The sequence below is a fragment of the Giraffa tippelskirchi genome, chromosome 9 (assembly GCF_054371585.1).
Source record: "Giraffa tippelskirchi isolate mGirTip1 chromosome 9, T2T-mGirTip1v1.2.pri, whole genome shotgun sequence".
Lineage (NCBI taxonomy): Eukaryota > Metazoa > Chordata > Mammalia > Artiodactyla > Giraffidae > Giraffa > Giraffa tippelskirchi.
The window spans coordinates 81,983,387-82,004,536 of record NC_137283.1 but is presented as its reverse complement, the minus strand read 5'-3'; the positions used below and the strand labels follow the sequence as shown (position 1 = coordinate 82,004,536).

General features: G+C 39.4%; 1 protein-coding gene and 1 non-coding gene across 19 annotated transcripts in view; one reads left to right on the top strand and one right to left on the bottom strand.

Annotated features, from left to right (window-relative positions):
- SLC17A5 (solute carrier family 17 member 5) overlaps positions 1–21,150 on the top strand; it is a 70,767-nt gene that overhangs the window by 35,212 nt on the left and 14,405 nt on the right. For 14 of the 18 annotated variants that reach the window (XM_081530111.1, XM_081530109.1, XM_081530110.1 and 11 more), the window contains 3 exons: positions 13,410–13,568; positions 18,865–18,997; positions 20,541–20,688. In XM_081530111.1, the coding sequence (XP_081386237.1) occupies positions 13,410–13,568; positions 18,865–18,997; positions 20,541–20,688 (440 nt within the window). Of the gene's footprint in view, positions 1–11,510; positions 11,604–13,409; positions 13,569–18,864; positions 18,998–20,540; positions 20,689–21,150 lie in introns of all 18 variants that reach the window. The other 4 variants (XM_081530103.1, XM_081530102.1, XM_081530101.1 and 1 more) reach the window with 2 other exon arrangements.
- Positions 1,279–1,382, bottom strand: LOC145522089 (U6 spliceosomal RNA). The gene has a single exon (XR_014065905.1). It is a non-coding gene; the product is annotated as a U6 spliceosomal RNA (small nuclear RNA).

The window sequence follows — 21,150 nt, the reverse complement described above, 5'->3', positions numbered from 1 at the left end:
GCCATTTGCAACAACATGGATGGACCTGGATGATATTTTGCTTTAGTGAAACAAATCAGATTGAAAAAGACAAATACTGTGTCTTTTCATTTAATATGTGGAATCTGAAAAATAAAACAAGTGAACAAATATTAAACAGAAACAGGCTCATGGATACAGAGAACCAACTAGTGGTTAGAGAGGGAGAAGGGGAGGAGGGGGGCAGGCAAGATAGTTGAAGGGGATTAAGAAGTACAAACTACTAGGTATAAGAGAAATAAGTAACAAGGATATGCTTACTGTGCAGCCCAGGGAACATAAGTCAACATTGTGTAATAGCTTTGTATTGAATTTTGAATTCTTCTTTTGTACACCAGGAACTAATATAATAGTGTAAGTCAGTTATGCTTCTATTTTTTAAAAAAACGTGTTATATTTTCTCAGCATTGATTATTAATAACTTCTTCTAAAATTTCATTTTTACCATTATCTTCACTGACTTATGAAACTTTTTAGTTTATTTAGATTTTTTTTTAAAAGAGAGCTTCAAATGTACCTATATCTGTCCATTAGCCAAACCTAAGTTTAATCTGTTTTTCCATATGCTTCAGAAATTGAAATATTCAGAAGCAAGAGGAATTAAGAGAATTAGGTTTCCTAGAACTTCAAACTGCATTCTTCAACCAGATGACATTGTAGTTGAAAATGTCATAAAATACTTTGTTACATGAAGCTCCGCTTTTAATCCTGGATCCAATAAATGTTTGGCATCTGCTGTACTTCATTCATTCCTTCAACATTTTTTGAGAGCTTACTATGTCCTAGATTCTTTGCCAGGTGTGTGTGTGTGCTTAGTCACTCAGTCAACCCCTGGACTGTAGCCTGCCAGGCTCCTCTGTCAGTACGATTCTCCAGGCAAAAATACTGGAGTGGGTAGCCATTCCCTTCTCTAGGGGATCTTCCTGACCCAGGGTTCAAACCCAGGTCTCCTGATTTGCAGGCAGATTCTTTACCATCTGAGCCAGTAAGGAAGCCCCTCTTTGTAAGGTACTGAGGACCAAAAAATTGATAATCAGAAAGAGGAAATGAACAAGACATGGTTCCTGTGGGACCTGTGATATCCAGAGGGAGACAGATGTGAATGGACAGAATTTCAGGCCGACACTGCTGTCTACAGGTTACATAGTACATCTTTAGTACAGAGAAGGCAGGAGTCCCCAGCCAGCCTGGTGATGATACTCTCCTGTCAAGGACTGCCAGCAACATACCTGTAGTTGAACAAAGGGATTTCTTTTTTTTTTTAATATGGAGCATTACATGAATTTGCATGTCATCCTTGCATAGAGCCCATGCTAATCTTCTCTGTTTGTTCCACATTTAGTGTATGTCCTGCCAAAGTAGGCATGAGATTTCTTGCTTTGTGGCAATGAAGAAGAAACCACGCCATGAGGCTCTAAAGGGCATCTCAGTGAGAGAGCCGAAGGCAGCTGGTTAGTTTAGACTTGCACTACTTGACTGTAAGGAGGGTTTAAAGAATCACTGTTTTGCTCCAGAATTGGTGCTGTGAGAAAGCAGTAGCGGTTCTGTGGCTGAGGATCTTAATTTTTATCTAGAAGGTGGGGCTGAGGCTATAATTGGCAGAGAAGCAGCAGTCACATTAGCCAGGATAGATTCTTGCTCTTTTGTGTGGTTCATACATTCTTGTTTTCATCTGTGCCCAGAGGTGATCAAGGTGTTATCTGTCTGTCTCATTCCGTCATTTTTTTTTTTTAAGATTTTATTTATTTTTGACTGTGTTGGGTCTTCATGGCTGTGAGCTTTCTCTAGTTGTGGCAAGCAGGGACTATTCTTCATTGCAGTGCACAGGCTTCTCATTGCGGAGCAGAGGCTTGTTGTTGCAGAGCACGGTCTCAGGAGTTGTGGCACATGTGCTTAGTTGCCCTGCAGCATATGGAATCTTCCCAGACCGGGGATCACAGTCAGTGCGAGCATGCTGTGGCCCAACTGTTAGAAGCAGACCATCTCAGGTGAGAGCAGTCAGAGGCTGCTTGTTTCTTTCTTACTGGTAAAAGCTGCATCTGAACAATCTTGAAAGAGAAGTTGGAGTTAACTAGGCAGATTGGGAAAGGAAGAGATGTGTGGCCATCCGCGGGCAAGGATGTGGTGTAAGCACATTCTGAGGAGAGAGAGTGATACTCTGCAGGAATCAGGTATTGCTGCAGGTAAAAGGCAAAAGCAGAGAGTGGCAGAAGAAGCCTGATCATGGAGAATCCTGTATGTCCCACTGAGGAGCTTAGACTTTACCTGTTAGGCACTGGGATGCCATGAACTATTTGTAAGCTTGATGCTGTTAAAGTGCTTCACTCAGTAGGCCAGCAAATTTGGAAAACTCAGTGGTGGCCACAGGACTGGAAAAGGTCAGTTTTCATTCCAGTCCCAAAGAAGGGCAATGCCAAAGAATGTCCAAACTATCACATAATTGCACTCATTTCACAGGCCTTTGACTGTGTGGATCACAACAAATGTGGAAAATTCTTCAAGAAATGGGAATACCAGGCCACCTGCCTGCCTCCTGAGAAATCTGTATGTGGGTCAAGAAGCAACAGTTAGAACCCGACATGGAACAACAGACCGATTCCAAATTGGGAAAGGAGTATGTCAAGGCTGTATATTGTCACCCTGCTTATTTAACTTATATGCAGAGTACATCATGCGAAATGCTGGGCTGGATGAAGCACAAGCTGGAATCAAGATTGCCGGGAGAAATATCAATAACCTCAGATACACAGATGACACCACCCTTTTGGCAGAAAGCAAAGAACTGAAGAGCCTCTTGATGAAAGTGAAAGAGGAGAGTGAAAAAGCTGGCTTAAAGCTCAACATTCAAAAAACTAAGATCATGGCATCCGGTCCCATCCCTTCATGGAAAATAGATGGGGAAACAATGGTTCGATCCCTGGTCTAGAAAGATCCCACATGCCAGGGAGCAACTAAGCCCATGCGCCACAACTACTGAGCAGTGACTACTGGAGCCCGCATGCCTAGAGCCTGTACTCCTCAACAAGAGAAGCCACCTCAATGAGAAGCCCGCGCACTGCAACTAGAGAGTAGCCCAGCTCAACGCAACTAGAGAAAGCCCATGTGCAGCAACGAAGACCCACCATGGCCAAAAAATAATGTAAATAAATAAATCTTTAAAAAAATATTGGAGTGGATTGCCGTTCCCTCCTCCAGGGGATCTTCCTGACCCAGGGATCCAACACAGGTCTGCTGCATAGCAGGCAGATTCTTTACCATCTGAGCCACCAAGGAAGCCCTATTACAAAATAGTGATTCACAATTTTTAAAGGTCATGCTGCATTTATGCTTGTTATAAAATATTGGCTATATTCACCATGTTGTATAATATATCCTTGTAGCTTATTTTATACCTAATTGTTTGTACCTCTTTACCCCCTACCCCTATATTGCCCCTCCCACCTTCCCTCTCCCTACTGGTAGCTGTTAGTTTTTTCTCTGTATCTGTAAGTCAGCTTCTTTTTTGTTATCTTCACTAATTTGTTGTATTTTTTAGATTCCGTAAGTAAGTAATACCTTGTCTTTCTCTGTCTGACTTATTTCACTTAGCATAATGCCCTCCAAGTCCATCCATGTTGCTGCAAATGGCAAAATGTTGTTCTTTTTTCTATAACTTAGTACTATTCCGTTGTGTATATACCATATCTTCTTTTTCCATTCACCTGTTGATTGCCACTTAGGTTGCTTCAATTTCTTGGCAGTTGTAAATGATACTGCTGTAAACATTAGGATGCATGTATCTTTTCCAATTAGAGGTGTTTTTTTTTTTTTTTTTTTTCAGGTAGGTACCCTACCCAGGAGTGGGCTTGCTAGGTCATTTGGTAGTTCCCAATTCAGTTCAGTTCAGTTAACTCTGCGACCCCATGGACTGCAGCATGCCAGGCTTCCCTGTCCATCGCCAACTCCTGGAGCTTGCTCAAACTCGTGTCCATCTAGTCAGTGATGCCATCCAACCATCTCATCCTTTGTCGTCCCCTTCTCCTCATCTTTCACCTTCATCAAGAGGTTCTTTAGTTCTTCTTCACTGTCTGCCATAAGGGTGGTGTCATCTGCGTATCTGAGGTTATTGATATTTCTCCCAGCAATCTTGATTCCAGCTTGTGCTGCCTCCAGCCCAGCGTTTCTCATTATGTACTCTGCTTATAAGTTAAATATACAGAGTGACAATGTACAGCATTTCCCAATTTGGAACCAGTCTGTTGTTCCATGTCCAATACCTTCCATGCAGCTTTCTTGACCTGCATACAGGTTTTTCAGGAGGCAGGTAAGGTGGTCTGGTATTTCCATCTCTTTAAGAATTTTCCATAGTTTGTTGTGATCCACCCAAAGGCTTCAGCATAGTAAATAAAGCAGAAGTAGATGTTTTTCTGGAATTCTCTTCCTTTTTTGATGATCCAACGGATGTTGGCAATTTGATTTCTGGTTCCTCTGCCTGTTCAAGCCCAATTTGAACATCTGGAAGTTCACAATTCACATGCTGTTGAAGCCTGGCTTGGAGAATTTTGAGCATTACTTTGGCCAGCATGTGAGATGAGTGCAATTGTGCGGCAGTTTGAGCATTCTTAGGCATTGCCTTTCTTTGGGGTTGGAATGAAAACTAACCTTTTCCAGTTCTATGGCCACTGCTGAGTTTTCCAAATTTGTTGGCATATTGAGTGCAACACTTTAACAGTATCAACTTTTAGGATTTGAAATAACTCACCTGGAATTCAATCACCTCCACTAGCTTTGTTCAAGTGATGCTTCATAAGGCCCACTTGACTTTGCATTCCAGGATGTCTGGCTCTAGGTGAGTGATCACACCATTATGGTTATCTGCGTCATGAAGATCTTTTTTGTGTAGTTCTGTGTATTCTTGCCACCTCTTCTTAATATCTTCTGCTTCTGTTAGATCCATACTGTTTCTGTTCTTTATCGTGCCCATCTTTGCATGAAATATTCCCTTGGTGTCTATAATTTTCTTGAAGAGATCTCTAGTCTTTCCCATTCTATTGTTTTCCCCTATTTCTTTTCATTGATCACTGAGGGAGGCTTTCTTATCTCTCCTTGCTATTCTTTGGAACTCTGCATTCAAATGGGTATATCTTTCCTTTTCTCCTTTGCCTTTAGCTTCTCTTCTTCTCTCAGCTATTTGTAAGACTTCCTCAGACAACCATTTTGCCTTTTTTCATTTCTTTCTCTAGGGGGTGATCTTAATCACTGCCTCCTGTACAATGTCAGGAACCTCCGTCCATAGTTCTTCAGGCACTCTGTCTATCAGATCTCATCCCTTGAGTCTATTTGTCACTTCAACCATATAATCGTAAGGTATTTGATTTAGATCATACCTGAATGGTCTAGTGGTTTTCCCTACTTTCTTCAGTTTAAGGGTGAATTTGGCAATAAGGAGTTCTTGATCTGAACCACAGTCAGTTTCCAGTCTTGTTTTTGCTGACTGTATAGAGCTTCTCCATCTTTGGCTGCAAAGAATATAATCAATCTGATTTTGGTATTGACCATCTGGTAATGTCCATGTGTAGAGTCTTCTCAGGTGTTGTTGGAAGAGAGTGTTTGCTATAATCAGTGCATTCTCTTGGCAAAACTCTGTTAGCCTTTACCCTGCTTCATTTTGTACTCCAAGACCAAATTTGCCTGTTATTCCAGGTGTCTCTTGACTTCCTACTTTTGCATTCCAGTCCCCTGTGAAGAAAAGGACATTTTTGGGGGTGTTAGTTCTAGAAGGTCTTGTAGGTTTTCATAGAACCATTGAACTTCAGCTTCTTCAGCGTTACTGGTCAGGGCATAGACTTGGATTACTGTGATGTTGAATGGTTTGTCTTGGAAACAAACAGAGATCATTCTGTTGTTTTTGAGATTGCACCCAAGTACTGCATTTCGGACTCTTTTGTTGACTCTGATGGCTACTCCATTTCTTCTAAGGGATTCCTGCCCACAGTAGTAGATACAATGGTCATCTAAAGTTCTACACTTAGTTATTTTTAGTTTTTTGAAAAACTTCCATACTGTGTTCCACAGTGGCTGCATCAATTTACATTCCCACAAACAGTGTACAAAGGTTTCCTTTTCTCCACATCCTCTCCAGCATTTGTTATTTGTGTTCCTTTTCATGATAGCCATTCTGACAGATGTGAGGTGACATCTCATTGTGGTTTTGATTTGCATTTCCCTGATGATTAGTGATGTTGAACCTCTTTTAATGTGCTTGTTAGCCATGTGCATTTGCTCTTTGGAAAAATGTCTGTTCAGTTCTTCTGCCTATTTTTTAATCAGATTCTTTATTTTTTATGGTGACTTGTATGAGGTATGTATATATGTTGGCTATTAACCCCTTGTCAGTCATATCATTTGCAAATATATTCTCCCATTCAGTAGGTACTGTTTTTGCTTAGTTGATGGTTTTCTTTGCTGTGAAGAGCTTTTGCGTTTAATTAGATCCTGTTTATTTATTTTTGCTTTTATTTACTTTAGGAGATAGATTCAAAAAATATTACTACAATTTATGTCAAAGAGCATTCTCCCTATGCTTTAGAGAATGTTCGAATTTTTTCTTTTACATGTAGCTGTCCAGTTTTCCCAGCACCATTTATTGAAGAGTCTGTCTTTTCTCCATTGTACAGACTATCTTTTCTCTTTTGTCATAGAGTAAGAGCGACTTCACTTTCACTTTTCACTTTCATGCATTGGAGAAGGAAATGGCAACCCCCTCCAGTGTTCTTGCCTGGAGAATCCCAGGGACAGCGGAGCCTGTGGGCTGCCGTCTATGGGGTCGCACAGAGTCGGACACTACTGAAGCGACTTAGCAGCAGCAGCAGCATTCTGTTCCACTGATCTATGAGTCTGCTTTTGTGCCAGAACCATACTGAGTTTTTATTACTATAGCTTTATAGTATAGTCGGAAGTCAGGAAACATACTCCTCCAACTGTTTCTCTTTCTCGATTGTCTTGGCTGTTCGAGGTCTTTTATGTTTCCATACAAACTATTAAATTATTTGTTCTAGTTCTGTGCAGAATGCCATTGTTATTCTGATAGAGATTGCATTGAATTGGTACATTGGTTTGGGTAGTATGGTCATTTTAACAATATTAATTCTTCCAGCCCAAGAACATGGTATATAGAGGTCTCCTTTTTAATAAATTGTTAAGACATTACCACTTTACCATTGATATTTTCTTTCCTCAGGAGATCTGGTATTATTTTTTTGCTTTTTTTTTCCTTTACTAAGTCTTTAGGACAGGATATTTTATAACTGTTTTGCTTCTCTTCTACCTTTTTGAAAGAGTACACAATTTTGCAATCTTATGAAGCAAATAAGGGCTATGGCTTGAATATTTAGTTGCCCTAACTTAGAACATGTGTTTCATGCAGCCTTTTCTAAACCAATTTGTTGTTTCTTACATTTGACAGGAAAACATTTTTTTGTGAAGTTGCACATAGAAGATACTCAAATATTATTGATTGACCTTACCCTTCCTATAGTCTACAAGATTTTGCACATTTGACAACAAATACATTTTTGTTTTGTACTTTTGTGCTTCAACTGGTATTAAAAAAAAGCTGTTTGAGCTATTATTTAATGATAATATTTAATGATAAATAATTTAATGATATGTCAATAATTTATAATTTATCAATAATTTGATGATAATTTAATGATAATTATTTAATGATACATTCTCTATACAAGATTCAAGATCTCATTGATTATTCCTTCAGAAATTCCCTTACTCAAATATCTTAAAGAATTTGCTCTCAAAATATTGGCTGGTCAGATGATCTGAACAACTAAAAAATTTCCATTCCGGTATATTTTCATTCATCAGCAGTGGCATTTTAGAAGAATGTGGAGCTCTGCTAAGAACTTTTGTAATGTGCTTTGCCAGCATTTAAGTATAATGAAGCCAAGAGAGTGTGTGACATTGCATGATTGACAAGTCACCTCTGATAATAGCAAAAGAACAATTTCTTATCTAGAACATCAGAAAAAGCTGTTTTGTCTTTATTAAGGTCTTGCCTTCAACTTTTGTTGTCCATTATGGTAGCCACCAACACTTGTGGTTATTAAATTTTAATTTAGATTAATTTAATTAAAAATTCATTTCCTCAGTCACACTAGCCATATTGCAAAGGCCTAATAGGGCTACTGTTTACCAAATTGGGCAGTGTAGATATAGAACATTTCTGCCACCATAAGAAGTTCTGTTAGACAGGGCTGTCTTAAAATCTTGAAGGACTTTTTTAATGTCTGCCACAGATAATTGGATAGTTTCTCTTAGAAACATTTAAAAATTCATCATTAATTTGAATGTTTTATAAATGAAGGTCAGAGAAGGCAATGGCACCCCACTCCAGTACTCTTGCCTGGAAAATCCCATGGATGGAGGAGCCTGGTAGGCTACAGTCCATGGGGTCGCTAAGAGTCGGACACGATTGAGTGACTTCACTTTCACTTTTCCGTTTCATGCACTGGAGAAGGAAATGGCAACCCACTCCAGTATTCTTGCCTGGAGAATCCCAGGGATGGCGGAGCCTGGTGGGCTGCCGTCTATGGGGTCGCACAGAGTCGGACACAAATGAAGCGACTTAGCAGCATAAATGAAGGTTTCCTCCCTAAAATATAACTTACAATGTGGAAATACTGTAAATTGATCTCATAATTCTCATTTGGAGAAAAGAAAGCTGTTGTTTTGTACTCAGTTTACAAATGAACACTAACATTTACGTATCATTTTCTTCTTTCCAAATTTCTGACCCTGTGGGCTTCATATTCATGTGATAAATAGCTATTGTGATTCTGCTACATGTCAAGCTTATATGTTTGGCCTACAAGTGGTCTTTCCCCCCACCCAGCTTTATTAAGATATCCCTGGTAGCTCAGAGGGTAAAGCGTCTGAGTGCAATGCAGGAGACATAGGTTCGATCCCTGAGTTGAGAAGATCCCCTGGAAAGGGCAATGGCACCCCACTCCAGTACTCTTGCCTGGAAAATCCCATGGATGGAGAAGCCTGGTAGGCTACAGTCCATGGGGTCACAAAAGAGTTGGACATGACTGAGTCACTTCACATGTATGTTTAAGATGTACACCATGATGATTTGATATACTTAATTACAAAATTGGAGAAAGGAACAGCAACCCACTCCAGTATTCTTGCCTGGAGAATTCCAGAGGAACCTGGTGGGCTACCATCTATGGCGTCGCAGAGAGTCGGACACGACTGAGCGACTAACACACGCATGCACGTGTTACAAAATGATGCCCACAGTGGGGTTAGTTCACACCTCCATCATCTCAGTTGATTACCGTTTCTTTTTTGTGGTGAGAACATTTAAGATCTACTTCCTTAGCAGCTTTCAAGTACATGATCGTGTTAGCTATAGCCAGCATGCTGTACATTAGACCGTAGCAGTTGCTCGTCTTGTAAATGGAAGATGAGTTCCCCCTCTCCAGCCCCTGGCAACCACCATTTTAGTCTCTGTTTCCAGGAGTTTTGACTTTTTAAATTTTTTTAATTTAATCTTTAGCTGCACTGGGTCTTTGTTGCGGCACGCGGGCTCCCTCTAGTTGCGGCGAACGGGGGCTGCTCTTCATCGCGGTGCACAGGCTTCTCATTGTGGTGGCTTCCCTTGTTGCAGAGCTTTTGGTCTCTATTCCACATATAAGTTGTACGGTATTTGTCTTTCTCTGTATAACTTATTTCACTTAGCATAATGCCCTCAGGGTGCATATGTGTTGTCACAAATGCCAGGATTTCCTTGTCTAAAGCTAACTATCTAAATCAATATTTTCCAAGGGTTCCCAGACCATGGCCAAGAAAGGCTGGATCTGGTTGACAAGTTACTTCAGGGTTCACGGCTGGGACCAAGATCCTTATGTCTTTTACCCAATGCACAGGCATGCAAAACTCTTACTGGGTCCCTTGGCATATGTTTGTAGATCCCACTGCCCCCAGAAAAGCACTTTTGTCTGTGGATGGATGCCAAATTGTTGTTGGGGGTGGGGGACAGTGGATACCAATAGGGGCATACTATTTGGCCATCTTGCTGACATCACTCTCCACGTATAGCTGGTCATGGTTGAGTGATTCTCAAAAAAAATCAGATTATAGAAAATTCAATTGTTAGACCGTGGAAATATTCTGGAATGGTTCAGTTTGCTTCATTTGTATTAATATAAGCAAGATTATGCCTAAATACTGGTGAAAAGCTACAGAAGCTATTATCAGAGCCCTATATTCTTCTAAAACATCACCATCAGTAAGTGTAAATACATACTCATAAGCATGTCTTAAAATTATTACATATTTTACATCAGATATATTTAGGTTATTTAGATAGATATATTTAGGCTCATATCTTTCAACACAGGAGTATGATTTCATTTCTTTTGTGAATTTCAAAGCCATGTAAAAAGAGCTATATTCCAAATTCCTTTAAATGCTAAATTCTCTAGACTGGTTTTTTCCTTCCTCTTTGTCCTAAGATTTTCAAGCAAGGAATGATAGGGCTCAGTGCAGCAGGGGGGAGGTTGCAGAATTCTTTAATTACTACAACTGCTGCTGTGTCCAACTCTTTGCAAGCCTGTGGACTGTTGCCTGCCAGGCTCCTCTGTCCATGGATTCTCCAAGCAAGAATGCTGAGTAGGTTGCCATTTCCTTCTTCAGGGAATCTTCTTAACCCAGGAATAGAATCCAAGTCTCTTGCATCTCCTACATTGGCAGGTGGATTCTTTACCTCTAGGCCACCCAGGGAAGCCCCAGTTACTACAGCAGTGGATTCCAAAGTTTGCTACACTTCGAAATCATCCGTGGATCTTTCAAAATATGGCCACCTACCTCCTACCCACCTCCCAACCTGATTTAATTGGTCTCAGGTGTGATATTGGCTCTGGGGTTTTTTAGCTCGCATGGTGATTCTAATGTGCAGCAAAGTTTGAGAACCACTACTGTGTAGAATCACCAAGGAAGCCTTTTAAAATATACACGTTGGCCCTCCACTGAGAAGTTTGGCTTTGAATCAGCAAGTCGGGGGTAGAACACAGCCAACTGTAATTTGGAAGTGCCAAAGGTGATTCTGAAGTGTAGCTGGAATCAAGAACCACTGCTATATAAGAATAATTGTCCCCTCTCTTTCTCTTCCCCCACATCCCCTACCTCTCTGATACATGGGGGGAATCACAAGTGCATATCTACCAAATCAGATCAAAAGTCCTAGAATTAAAGGCCCCAAGAAGGTTAATACTGGTTCTTCCCCTTTTTGAAATAATAGTGCACCCTAGAGGCAGAAACATAGATCGCTCCAGCTTTTGAAGAAGACAGAGCAGAGTCTCAGTGTGCAGGAAATGTAAGGAACCGATTTCTCAGGCCAGTGGCCTCCAGGCTTCACTTAATCATACATCAGTAAAGCGGGGGGACTTACCTGGTGGTCCAGTGGCTAAGACTCTGCATTCTCAATGCAGGAGGCCCAAGTTCGATCCCTGCTCAGGGAGCTGGATGCCACATTGCCACAACTGAAGATCCCAAGTGCCGCAACTAAGACCTGGTACAGCCAAGTAAATAAACATATTTTTAAAAACTACAGTGTGGGGGATAGCAATCTGAACATATGCATATTTTTATGGTTATCTACATGCACTTCTATACTTTCATACATTATAAAATTTACATAAAGACAGACTCTTTAAAGGGTGGGTAAGATGAAATAAATAATATATGCATAAGTTTTGAATTTTAATAGGAAAAGCTTTTTGTCATTTAAAAATTAATAATAATACATTGTTTAATGGGAACAGTGTGTTTGAATACGGAGTATTGATGAACCTGCCATCATTTTGTTTGGTGTGGTAGCTGACAAAAGGCTCATGAAGAAAAGTGTCAACTCTGCTATTTTCTTAGCACTCACTCGTGCTTACGTTATTAGACTTCTGTTTACCTTCTCCAGATGAATCTTTTGAAGACTTTTTTTTTTTTTGTCTGCGCTGGGTCTTCCTTGTTGCATGTGGACTTTCTCCAGTTGTGGCCAGCAGGGGCTGCTCTCTCTGTGCGGCGCACAGGCTTCTCACTGCGGGGGCTTCTCTCACTGCGGAGCACGAGCTCTAGGTGTGTGGGCTCAGTAGTTGTGGCAAGTGGGCTTAGCCGCCCTGCACCCTGCAGAAGCTTCCCTGACCAGGAATCGAACCTGTGACACTGGATTGGCAGGCAGATGTTTAACCCCTAAACCACCAGGGAAGTCCTTGTTGATTCTGTAGATTTGTTTTCATTAAAACTGGCTAATGAAACCCATAAATCCATTTTGAAAGGCAGGTATAAACTAAAGTGTGCTGTAATACTACCCTGAGGGCAGACCAGCAAGTAAGGACGCCATTAAACCCCTTTTGGTTGGAGAAATCAGACAATATGTGATTCTCTGACATATTCCAGGGCCAACCTATTTGTTAAACATGAATAGGGCTTAATTTCTTGTTTTAAAATGAGTATAGTAAGTATAGATAGATCTAGTATGCCTTTCCACTCCATGGAGGATCATCTTGCTACCCCTGGGATGTTTATACCCTGCTTTGAAGACCGTTAACTCCAGATGGCTACATAAAAAAAAACCTTTTATTGCACAGTTCTTATAAATCACTGTAATTGAATAAAGATTGGAGAATGAAATATGAATTCTAATAGGACTTCCAGTCTCTTACCTTTGCCCTTATGTCAGCCTCTGAATTTGATTATTAAACTGTCCTGTATTTTTAAGGTGGAGAAATTAATACTTCAGGGGACTTCTGACACTTATAAGGCATTTTTAGTTTGACCTTTGAGCTCTAAGGTTACATTTCTGTTTTTTTCCTCTAATCTGAATCATGGAGTTTCTATTGCTATTTAGTTTTTTTAAAGAGTTGTTTCAGAAATCTAAGATTTACAGGCCAAGATTGATAATGTATTCTAGATGAAATTTTAGCTGATAAGATACAGATTTAAACATAGCTGTGCTGTGCTGTACTTAGTTGTGTCCGACTCTTTGAGACCCCATGGACTGTAGCCCACCAGGCTCCTCTGCCTGCGAGGAGTCTCCAGGCAAGAATACTGGACTGGGTTGCCATGCCCGTCTCCAAGGGATCTTCCTAACCCAGGGATCAAACCCAGATCTCCCGCATTGCAAGCAGATTCTTTACCATCTGAGCCACCAGGGAAGCCCAAGAATACTGGAGTGGATAGCCTATCCCTTCTCCGGGGGATCTTCCCGACCCAGGGATCGAACCGGGGTGTCCTGCATTGCAGGCAGATTCTTTACCAGCTGAGCTACCAGTGAAGCCCGAACATAGCTGTAGCTTATCCCAATTACACCTGGTGTTTGTTTGTTTGTTTTCTAGCTCTCTTCACAGAAGTCAGTGCCATGGATACCCATGCTGAAATCACTGCCACTTTGGGCTATTGTAGTTGCACATTTTTCTTACAACTGGACTTTTTATACTTTATTGACCTTATTGCCTACTTACATGAAGGAAGTCCTAAGGTTCAATATTCAAGAGGTAAGCAAAAATAAGCATCTGCTTCTTATAGAGAATATACAGAATTTGTTCCTATCTATGTGAAACTCAGTTATTTTGCATCTTCCATTTTACTCTGGTATACTAAATTCTAGAGACTTCTCTTTTTAGCCTTGCTTGTTCCTTTCCTCTGTGTGTTAACTCATGATTCAGGGTATCTTGGCTAGTATCCCTTTTAACTGTGAAGATCTTACTAGCGCCCAGTAACAGGCCAGGATCTCAGATGACAAATACAGGTGGTACTGTGTGTGTGTGTGCATGTTAATCACTCAGTCGTGTCTGACTCTTTATGACCCTATGGACTGTAGCCCACCAGGCTCCTCTGTCCATGGAATTCTCCAGGTAACAATGCTGGAGTGGGTAGCCATTCCCTTCTCCAGGGGATCTTCCTGACCCAGGGATCGAACCCTGGTCTCCTGCATTGCAGGCAGATTCTTTACAGTCTGAGCTGCCAGGGTAGCCCTGCAGGTGATACTGTATTCCATTCTAAAAGGGATGGTGGCGGGACTCTGCTGGCAGCCGAGTGGGGTGTTGGAAGACACAAGATTATTGTACAGAGGTTGCTCTGTAGTGCTCTCCAGGCATTGGCAGAGCTATAGTTGTAAAGCTGTATAAGACAGACCTCGCTAAAACTGTCAGTTCCCTCTGATCTCATCAAATGGAGACAATTCCTATTATCTCTCTGTTGATGGATTTTGTCTTTAAAGAAATTGAAGAAAAACATAGAGAGAAAGAGGCATAGTTTGTAAGAAAACTTGGTAGTGTTTTTTGTCTTCAAATGAAGGATGAATCAAAGGCATAAATGTTAGGAGTTAAAATGATAAAACTCTTAGAAGAGTGCATCTTTGTGACCTGATACTGGACAACAGCTTCTCACATATGACCCCAAAAGCACACATGACCAAAGGAAAAAACTGATAAGTTGGCCTTCATTGGAATTGAAAGCTTTTGTGCCTCAAAGGATATTATCAAGAATGAAAACCCACTGAATGGGAGAAAATATGTGCAAATCATATACTTGATAACGATTAAGTATTCCAAGTATGTAAAGAATTTATACAACTCAATAATAAAAAGATAAGTAACTCAATTTTTTAAATGGGCAAAGAATTTAAATAGACATTTCTCCAAAGAAAATATGCAAATGACCAATAAGCCCATGTAAAGATGCTCAACACTATTACTCAATACAGAAATGGAACTCAAAACCATAATGAAATGCCACTTCACGCCTATTAGAATCAAAAAAATAAATAAATAAAACAGAAAATAACAAGTGTTGGTGAGGATGCAGAGGAAATGAACCCCTCATACATTGCTGGTAGGATGTGAAGTGTAACTGCCATGGAAAACAGTTTGGCAGTCCATCTAAAAGTTAAACAAAGTTATTATGACCCAATAATTCCATTCCTGAGTCTATACCCAAGAGAACTGAAAACATATGTGCGCGCAAAAACATGTACATGTACATAAAAGCTTATAACATCATTATGCATAATAACCAAGAGGTGGAAACAACCCAAATGGTATCAGCTGATGAACAGATAAATAAAATATGGTATATTCCCCCAAGAACTATTTCTGAGCCAGAGTGGAAGCCCTGGAAGAAAAAGCAGCAGCCTGGGTAGTGAATGTAAAGACAGTAAGGCTGACTGCACAACTGCAGTGGTTACATGGACCTAAAGCTGTCAACACTGTTAGAATGAACCTTTCAGTCACCTCACTTCCAAAGCATACTGAAATCATTGGCCACATGGACCAAGCCTTAAACCTCACCTAGACGGCTAAGCTGTGAAGAACTCCTCCGGCTACTTTTGAAAAACAAAATCCATTATGCTGAAATATATCCAATTTCATTAATAGAAGTTAAACTAAACTGAGGCTTTACCCATAGCTTGGGATGGATTTGTTGCAAGCAACCTCATTTTTCCTAACCTCTCTGTTAATAGAGCTTGACTGTAGTCTCCTACCGTAGTGACAGACTGCATGCAAATTTAAGGATCATTCCACTTGATGCTTCTTTTTGAAATTTTCCCAGGAGAACTATAAAAAGAATGCAATATCAATAGCTGACTGGTAATTAGTATGACTAAATGACTGCCTTCATTTATTTTTCATTAATATTTTTTTAGTTCTGTAATGAGAGACTTTAAAACTAGAATTTAAAAAAAAAACTAGAATCTTTTTTCTTGGCATTTTCATACCAAAACAAAAAAAAAGGCATTTTCTTTTTGAATCAAAATTAAAAGAAATGTGAATAGAGTTTGAAAATAATTCTCTTGTTATATAGAAGCCTCTTTTTTAATGGTTTTTTCCTTGAAAAATCAGCATACTACATTCATGAAACAGCCCTTGTTCAAAATAAAGCTTGATTTGAGATGCATTGTATTTAAAATTATAATCTCATTAATTAAAAACTTTAAAGATCTGATCATTTGCTTTATTAGATAAGTTTAGCTTTGTTAGTTATCATCGTTTGTACTTTTTCCTCATTTTTTTCCTAGTGTCCCTATTTCTTACAACTCAGTGAGAGTTAAAGCAGTATCTGTTAGCCTATTTTGAATGTTAACATTTTGGAATCAATTTTTTAAATAAATGAATACAGGAACTATATCCTTGAACAGAATGCTTAATTACTATGGAAGACACCCATGGATGTATATATGTGGTATAAATGTTGAAGATTTTAGCAATTTTAGCTTGTCGGGAGTTTTTACCACTGGAATTTTAAGTGGAAAAATTCAGTAACTAGTGATTGTTGGTCTTAGCCCAGCAGAGGACAAGGCCAAGATCAGAAAATTCTCTTCTCTATTTGCTACAGTTCATTCATGTGTAAGGTTCTGCCACAAACAACAATAGATGTGGTCCCACTCTGCAGAATTCTTTTTGTTTTTAGTATCTCTTATTTAATGTATTTCTTTATTTATTTGGCTGAACTGGGTCTTAGTTGCAGCATGTGAACTGTTAGTTGTGGCATGTGGGATCTAGTTCCCTGACCAGTGATTGAACCCTGGGCCCCTCGCATTGGGAGCTGGAGTCTTAGCCACTGGACCGCCAGGGAAGTCCCCCACTATGCAGAATTCTAAATGGAATAAATTTAAAGAGGAAATTACTCAGTACCAGAAAACAGCAAAAATGTTCAGCCATAGAAGTGGAACTGGAAGCATGCAACATCTGAAAATAGATCACAAACTGTGGTAAAAAATTCAGTCTTTTCTTAAGAACACTTAAATTTAAAATATTAACAAATTTTTCTGATCTATTCCATTAACGATGCTTAGATAGAATTATTACCAGATTTATTAGATAGAATATATTTATTAGATAGATGGGATTTATTTATTAGACAAATAGACTATATTTATTAGATAAAATTATTACCAGGATAGGGTGGACATATGTATACCTATGGCCAATTTATGTTGAACCATCACAATATTGTAAAGTAATTATCTTCCAGTTAAAATAAATTATTTTAAAAAATAAATAAAAAATATTTCTCAAAAGTTTAAAGAGAGTTAATAGTAATAATAAAATCAACAACTACAGCAACAGAGAAAAAAGAAACAAAAATCCAGAACCAACTACAGAACAAATCAAAATATAAGAATAATAATAATTGTTTTTGAAAAGCAATTATTATTACCAGATTTTAATATCAATGATAAAATATCTTTCTACCTTTTTTGGGTTTGTAAATCTCTAACAGGTGTACCCATCTCTCTCAAACTAAAAAGTTTTCTTTTTTTAGCTTTTTACCTTGTATTGGGGTACAACCAATTAACAGACAATCTTGTGATAGTTTCAGGTGAACAGCAAAGGAACTCAGCCACATGTACATACATGTATCTTTTCTCCCCCAAACTTCCCTTCTATCCAAACTGCCACATAAGGTTGAGCAGAGCTCCCTGTGCTGTACAGGAGGTCCTTGCTGGTTCCATTTTAGCTATTGCTATAGCTAAAATGTGAACATGTCCATCCCGAACTCCCTAACTATCCCTCACACCCATCTTCCCCTCCCCCGGCAACCATAAGTTCATTCTCTGCCTGTTTCTGAAAAACCTTTGTTTTTATCAGATTTGGGCCATTTAGGCTTGGCACCTCAGGTTATGCTTAGAGGAAAAATGAATAGAAGAAAGAAAAACAATTTTTTGAGTATGCTTTCTTCATTTTACAGAATTGGTGATTTCCTGAAAAGCACTCATTTCCTACAAAACAAATAACACATTTCCATGAGACGTTCTGTTTCATATCTCATGGTGTTTTCACTTTGTTTAGGTGGTGTTGTAAAGGACGAGAAGAGGGGAACAAATAGAGCTCTCTCTATCACCCCACCACCTTTGTCCTCTGCTTGAAGCATGTGCGTGTGCTCTAGGCACTGTTTTTTTAAACTGCATCTTCTTTATGTTACATACTTTAATTTCGGAACAAAATAAACAAAAAACACGCAACATTCAAACCCCATGTCAGTCGTGGAAAGGAATAAAGCTTGAGGCCCTTGTGTCCTGCCTTAGACAGAAGGACAGAAATAAAACCGCTAGACATCAGCAGAGGGAGCTGGGCGGGCCAGGGCCACTGGGGCCACTGCCAGGGGAGTCACGGGGACACGATACAGAGGGAACAAAGTCTGATGAGAAACTCCTCATCTACTTCTTCCATGCATCCTCATCACCCTAGAGGGGCGCGGGGCAGAGGGGGTACCAGCAGCCCTGGGCTCCTCTGCTGTCACTCCACCTTTATCAGTGCCCAGCACTGATGCAGTTGAAGTAGGTCTGGGCATCCTCAAGCAAGAAGCTGGAAGAGAGCAGTTTCTAACAGCATCGGGATGGCGCTCACTTTAAAATAATTCATTAAGCTGTGCATTTGACTTATGTGATTCTCTCTGAATTTTATTATATAATTAAAAAATGTTTTCAAAATAAATAAATTAAGACTGTCCTGTGGGAGAAATCCCTAGGCTAATAGGAAGATATCCTCTCTCACTGAAGCTAGAGCCCGAACCCCAAAATAGCATTCAAGATCACCCTAAGCAGACTAGACTATGGGGAGTCTAGTTCTAGACTCTGGTTCCCTGCGAGACAGGCTCTCTGGGACTGCATTGAGCTGAATCCCGTAATCCTTCTAAAAACCAAACTTACTTACTATCTTATATAAAAATTAGCAGAATATGCTATGTATTTGCTTTCATGTGCTGGTAGGGGTATGTGTGTCTGTGTGTGTGTATGTTATTTTGGTTCTTCCCTCCATAATTAATCCTGGATCTTCTTATTCCTTCCAGAATGGGTTTTTATCTGCAGTCCCTTATTTAGGCTGTTGGTTATGTATGATCCTGTCTGGTCAAGCTGCTGACAATTTAAGGGCAAGATGGAATTTTTCAACTCTATGGGTTCGAAGAGTTTTTAGCCTTATAGGTAGGTAAAAATGAATCATGTTGTTTTGGTTTACAATTATTTACTTTGTTTATGTTGAAAGGCAAAGTAAAAGTGATAATATTAGTTATTTGTTCACATATCAAAACTATATTTTAATGCATGTAGTACATGTCTGTATAAGATGGTTCTTTTTGAATGATGCATTTTGAGGATTAAGATTTATAACAGCCTGTTATCTCTACCATACTCTTCAAACTATTTTAAAAAATGGCTTGCTTTGCTGAATATCTTCCCCAGAATTTTTATAAATCATTTTGTTGTCAACTCTAAGTTTGCAATGAAAATAAGAAAGTCTTCATCCATTTTCTATTTTAAATTTCAATCAAAAATGTATCCTAGCATCATTATAGCAAATGAGGACCCATAAATCAAAGAATTCAAAGGAACCTTAAATAATCATATGTTTCAGACTCTGATTTCAGAAAAGTGAATCTTAAAACAATGTAAGACAACTAATAAGTTCCTCGGTTGCAATATCTACAAATACAACATTTCCATCATCACAGAGAGTTGCTGGATGGCCCTGCTGTAGGCACAGAAAACACAGCAGCTGCTCATTACATCCCTTCCTATACTACCTTTATGTTACGCTTAACTGCCTGTAATAAACTCCGCATACCACTTTCAGTTGTCAAAACCTAGATGGAGTATTTTCCTAACCTTATCTAGCAAAGTTTATTATTTAGTTTACCTTCTTTGGTTATGTGAATTTTGAATCATATTCTGTATCAACTGTTGCCTCTCTCTGGAACCATATGTTTTAGTCATTCTCTTGCTCTTTTCTCAAACATTGTAGAACTTTAGCTGAGTTCTGGTCACATGTAAATTTAATAACATTGCATAGAGATTTTTTAACTTTTATAATAGTTGCATTAATCCTATATATTTTCCAGCACTTTTTATTTCAGTTCAGTTTAGTTCAGTCGCTCACTCAGTCGTGTCTGACTCTTTGCGACCCCATGGACTGCAGCACACCAGGCCTTCCTGTCCATCACCAACTCCCGGAGCTTGCTCAAACTCATGTCCACTGAGTTAGTGATGCTATCCAACCATCTCATCCTCTGTTGTCTCCTTCTCCTCTTGCCTTCAATCTTTCCCAGCATCAGGCTCTTTTCCAATGAGTCAGCTCTTAGCATCAGGTGGCCAAAGTATTGGAGTTTCAGCTTCAGCATCAGTCCTTCCAATGAATATTCAGGACTGATTTCCTTTATTTATGAAACTATAATTGAAGCTGAGTCTTCCAGGCAGTACAATGTTTCTACAGTAGGTGGCAGTAATATCAAATCTCAGATTTATACTATATTCAAGAGCAAGCATTGGAGAAGGAAATGGCAACCCACTCCAGTATTCTTGCCTGGAGAATCCCAGGGGCGGCGGAGCCTGGTGGGCTGCCGTCTATGGGGTCGCACAGAGTCGGACACGACTGAAGTGACTTAGCAGTAGCAGCAGCAAAGAGCAAGCAAATACTAATGCTGGGGCTTCTTTTTTTTTTTTTTTTCTTTCTATAACGTTTTAACTCCAGGGATGATTGGACCTGCAATATTCCTGGTTGCCGCAGGATTTATAGGCTGCGATTATTCCTTGGCTGTTGCATTCCTAACCATATCAACAACACTGGGAGGCTTTTGCTCTTCTGGATTTAGCATCAACCATCTGGACATTGCTCCTTCGTGAGTACTGATTCAAGATTGGTTCAGATTCGCTTTAAATTATTAATCGTTATTTAATCATTATTAATCATTAATTATAGTGAATTACACATAATATAAACTTTACTACTGATACCATTTTTTTAATATTTTAGAAGTTCTAATGTATTTTTTTTAATTTATTTATTTTGAACTTTTAATTTTGTACTGGGGTATAGCCAATTAACAATGTCGTGAAAGTTTCAGGTAAACAGCAAAGGGACTCAGCCACACATATACTTGTATACATTCTCCCCCAAACCCCCCTCCCACCCAGGCTTCCAAACAACATTGAGCAGAGCTCCTTGTGCTATACCATAGGTCCTTGTTAGTTATCCATTTTAAATGGAGCGGAGTGTACATGTCCATCTGCAGTTTCCTAATTATTCCGTCATTAAGTACATCCATTCACATTGTTATGCAATCATCAACATGATCCATTCA